Raw genomic sequence first — 5053 nt, 5'->3', positions numbered from 1 at the left:
GAGGCAGCGGCGGCAACAAGCCGAAACCCGAACAAACAACAATGGTAAGACGAGAAAAAAGGAACTGAACTCAGAACACAGAACACAGAGCATAGCGCGAAACAAAACAAAAGGCAAATATAATAAAGCCCGCGAAAATATTTGCAACGGGCATTGAGAAATGTTGCGCAATAAAAATTGCATTTTTATGCTGATGTTTGAATTTCGCATGCAAATGAAAAACGAACGCCCAAAAATAACGGCCAGGACACACGTACATACAGCCCCAAAAGGTGGAAGGAACTCGAACGCTGGTTACCCGATAGCACGCCCAACACTATGCCCAACAATGGGCAAAGTTTTGCAAGTTGAAGGGAGTGCGGTTCAGTATCTCTGGGTGTAGCTTTTGGACATTTATGCTTGACTTTGCGACCAAATGTACTGCATGAATATGCCCCCCGAATACCCTCGGCTGTAACGGCGGAGACAACCAGCAGCAACCAGCAACAAAATGGTGTGGAAAAAAGCGGCTACCAACCCGGCTAGGAATCTGTGGGCCGGAAGTGCCATTTCTGCTGCTGCTGCTGCTGCTGTCACTGGCAGCGCCTGCTTCGCGGCTTAGCTGAGACTTTGCGCCCACGCTCCACGTGTTTATGACTTTGAATTGCAACTTCATCCGCCGGGTGGGCCACTAACGTTGCAGCCACACAGCTCTAGTCATAGTCATAGCTGTTGCTGCTGCCTTGTGCCGTTTGCTGTCGAGTGCAATGATGGCAGCCCATAGCGCGCATTGTGACGCGAAATGGCGTCGAGCTGAATAATCCAACATGGCGTTTGGCCGACGCCGCCGCCGCCGCCGCCACCGCCGCCGCCACCAAGGGGCTCAGTATTTGTGTGTCTGTGTTGTGTTGTCTGTTTCCGGCAGCCGGATAAAAAACTTGGCGTTAAAGTGTTAATATTTTGAGTTTTGAGAGCGTCGCTTCGTACTCCGCACTGGCAGGACATGCAAATGCTGTACAACAGCAACAGAGCAGAGGGCTGAGTAGTGGCGGAGGGGCACGAACGACAGCTTCGACGCTGTTTCCCCTCGACGCTGACACTTGTTCAATTCAAATAGCACGCCAGAGCCCCAGACATTGATGTCCTGGCACGGCATTTCGCCGTTGAGCAGCCGGCTCCAACCGAACAGCTGCAACTCGATGGCGTGCCAGAGCGCGCCGCATTTATGTTATCTTTAATTTTTCATGACGAAATTGGCCGTGGGAGTGCAGTTTGCGATTGCAAAGACTACAAGCATGTTTACGTGAAGGCAACTCCACACACACACCCCGCAGGGAGCTGTCATTACGGGCCACCCAGCTGCCAAAACTAGTTAATATTTTTGCACTTTAAGAATGCAAACAGCAAACAACAATAATTAGTTTGTGAAATTGAAACATCTTTGGGTTAACTTTGAGCCAATTGAACTTCCCAAGCATTTAGCTAAGAATTGCATAAAGCAGCGGCAAATGTTGCTATGAAAACGGAGCTTCAAATGTGGCTTGAAAGTTGACTTAACTTGGCATAGACTTGCAGCAGATTTCCAGCACATAGGAATGAAGGCAAAGCTCATTGGCATTCCGATATGGCAATTAATGTTGGCTACGCCTTTCGGTTAAGTCTCTGATTGAGCGGTGTAATTTTCCGTTTTACTTAAAAATTAATTATCAGCCAAGTGGAACTTTGCTTCCCGGACTGGCCTGCTCATGTCACATTTACCATACGCACTGTGTGCATAGCGCATAGCTGCAGGCCAGTCAACCGACCAGTCAGCCAACCAAGCGGCAAACCGACAAACCAATCCCAGAGTCCAGGCAGAGTCCAACAACTTGCCAGACAGCAGGAGAAATTGTCAGGCCAGGCCAGGCCAGGCCAGCATTTAAAACCAGTTGCCATCAATTTAAGCGGACATATGCTTAACTTTACTTGCGGTGATTTTTCAACTTGGCCAACAGCACTACCTGAAACTGTTCCCTCTGCACTCTCCACACTCTCCACACTCTGTCCACTCACTCACTCACTCTCTCTTCGCTCTTTTCAGGCGAGTCTGTCTGGAGTGCTTTGCACATTGACAGCGTTAATTAACTTTTAATTTAATTTCGCGTAAATGAGTTTTTACTGTCAGCGCGCGTTGCTTTATTTAAGCTGACAAAAAAGCGTAATTTGCAATGCAAGGAGATTGGATTGGTCGAAGCTAAAGGATTGTAGTGTAGAGCGAAGAGAGAGCGAGGGGGGGGGGGGGGGGGGTTGCTTTTAAGCGCGGTTTACAAATGTGGCTGGCAGTGTCGCCAGCGCCAGTGTCAATTTATGCCGCCAAAGTGAAAATCCAAACTGAAAGATTTATGCAGCCAACACAGAGACATAAAAAACACACACACACACACACACACACGCACACCACATACATGTACGTATATTATTTATACATTTTTTTCGCTGTGCAAAATGTGATTTATTCGAAAATCTGAGGCATAAAAAAGAAGCAACAAGCCGCCATCACTGTCGTGTGAAATATTTTGCAGCGTTTGAGCTTTTTAAATTCAATTTCCAGCACACATACCAATGCAACGTCACACAAGGATGTGGTGCAAGCAGAAAGAGAAGGATAGGGGGGGGGAGGGAAGCTGCAGCATAGCGAGATTCAGATGCCGATGGCAATGTCGACAGTCGACGCGTCCGAATGCCACTGCCAGCAGCAGCCGTTGCATAAATAAGCGCTTTAGACCACTGTGCAGCAGGTCACAGGAGGAGACAGGAGACAGGAGGCAGGTGGGGGGGGCAGTGGGCACTTGCCCCACAGAAGGTGTGTGTTTTATTAATTGCCAGCGCCAATGCCGCAGCCGCCGCCGCCGCCGCAGCAGCCGCGATGAAGAGAAATATGCGAGAAATGCACGCATGCGGTTCCTTCCACGTTTTCATGTATCCACGTTCACTTTTTTTTTTGTTGTGTCCAACTCGTTGCTCTCCTCTCAGCTCTCAGCTCTCTGCTCTCTGCTCTCCTTTGCCGGCACTCACCGCACAAAGTGGTGCACTCGGCAAGTGCGCGTCCGAGGGCGTCCCCGCCACGTTATATCGTTAATGAAAACTGATTCTAGTGTCATTAACGTGCGAGCTTTTGCAGACCAATGGCTACACGTTCGAGTGCAATGCGAAGCCTCCTTATCCAACATCATCCTACGGCTGCTGCAGCTCTAGCGTTCTGCTGGACTTCCACTGCTGGTTGCATCGCCACCGGGCATGACGAGTCATTTAAACTGATGCGTCGCCAACGACTGAGTGAGCAAGTGATTGCGCCCTGCCACTCGCTCACTGTCCCTGTCCCTGTCCCTGTCCCTGCTACTCTGCCAGCTCTCTCTCTCTCTCTCTCTCTCTCCCTTTGGCCCTTCATTTTGTACTGCTCGTTACTGAAACCTGCTGACGACTTAATGACAGTCATACAAAATACGACAACGGTGCGAAAATTGCAATGGCCATGGCGCTGCAACGACGCTCTCGATGATTACCTTTTAATGCAAATATAAAAAATGAAAGAACAACATAAACGATCTCAAGATGCGCAGAGTCGACACTCGAAACACACTTGCAAATACGTAAATTTGTGAAATTGGAAATTGTGAAAGTGAAGCAGAGTTAAACATGCGAATGTTGTCCGACATTTAGCCAAGTTTTTCGCTCAGCTTAAGTTAAATTTTGAAGCGTTTTTTGCCATATTACTCGCTGTAATTGGAGCACAGCTTATGCCAGAATTATTTGATTTTCTATCCCGATTGCTATAACCAAACACATTTAGATTACTCGCAGATTAAGTCACAAAACGACTGCCAACAATCACATAAATGATTTAATATTGATTAGCTTGTGCAGTGGCGACACACTGTGTCGACTCTGTAGGGTATAATCAAAAGCAAAGACAGCAACAAAGGCAGGCAAGTCCATCCATACGACAAGCTGACAACAACACGGGCCCGGGGGGTTAGCCGGGATCTGGACGTAGCTGGAGCTGCCTGGCAGGGCATGGCATGTGTAAATGACGCTTAAAATTGAAAAATTAAATGAGAAATTATTATGTGTGGCAGCAGCGTGGAGACAGCTACAGCGGAGAGTCAGTGGCAGTGGCAGTGGCAGAGTCACTCCCGCTGCCCGCTGGGACACGGTGCGTTAATGTGAGAGTGCGAGGCGGTAGAGTGTCATTAAATTAATTTGTCAAATATGTATAAAATAATAAATTACCTTTTTGTCAGTTACTCGTTTATTAATTTGTACATGGCAACAACTTTTTGGCCAGACAGCCTGCCAAATGGAGCCCGAACAAGCGAAAAAAAATGTGAATGGATCCCAAAAACAGAACGTGAACGAGGCAGTGTCCAGAAGTCAACTAGCGTAAAAAATTATGATGTGTAAAAAGTAAACACACGCGAAAATAAAGCGACGAAAAGCGACTATGTGCCGCTGTGTGGATGAGGGATGTGTGGCACGAGTGTGTGTGTGTGTGTGTGGAGCATGGGAGGTCCGACAAATTGCCAGCCTGCTGCTCATCGTGTATCATTTAATAGAAAACCCCGGAGCGATGCACGTCACATGTTGTTGTTGTTGTTTGTTTTTTTGTTGGGCATGAAATGATTTATGATTTATTCAATACATCGACAAAAAACGAAGAGCAGACGAGAGAGGGAGCTGGAGTCCGTCTGTTTGTTAAATTATTTTTTAATGTGTCTATTAAAAAATACAACAGCTGCATCAACAACTGACAATGCAGCAGTGGCTGTGGCAGTGGCTGTGGCAGCAACAACAATGCTGTTGCACCTACAAATTGCAACAATGCCGTGGTAGCTGCAGTTGGATCAAATACATGCCACCCGACTGGCTGCCGTGCTGGGGATTTGGCGCTGGCATTAACATGGAACCAATATAAATGGCATGCCAAATTGTAGTGGATGAACCAATTCGCCGCTTCAATAAAAACTTGTAGCGCCAAGAGCCCAAAATGCTCTTTGCGATTTGGTGGAGGGCTTCTGGCATTTGTTTTAAATTACCC

The 5053-nt window shown here is 47.5% G+C and overlaps 1 protein-coding gene across 1 annotated transcript; it reads right to left on the bottom strand.

Annotated features, from left to right (window-relative positions):
• Window positions 1-572: 572 nt before the first annotated feature.
• On the bottom strand, window positions 573-1135 carry LOC117589885. Its single transcript, XM_034282156.1, is given in 3 exon segments — window positions 573-705; window positions 707-1027; window positions 1029-1135. Coding segments are annotated over 3 exon segments (561 nt in total).
• Between the last annotated feature and the right edge of the window lie 3918 nt (window positions 1136-5053).

The sequence above is a fragment of the Drosophila guanche genome, unplaced genomic scaffold, assembly GCF_900245975.1.
Source record: "Drosophila guanche unplaced genomic scaffold, DGUA_6, whole genome shotgun sequence".
Classification (NCBI taxonomy): domain Eukaryota; kingdom Metazoa; phylum Arthropoda; class Insecta; order Diptera; family Drosophilidae; genus Drosophila; species Drosophila guanche.
This window is presented reverse-complemented; position numbering and strand designations above follow the sequence as displayed.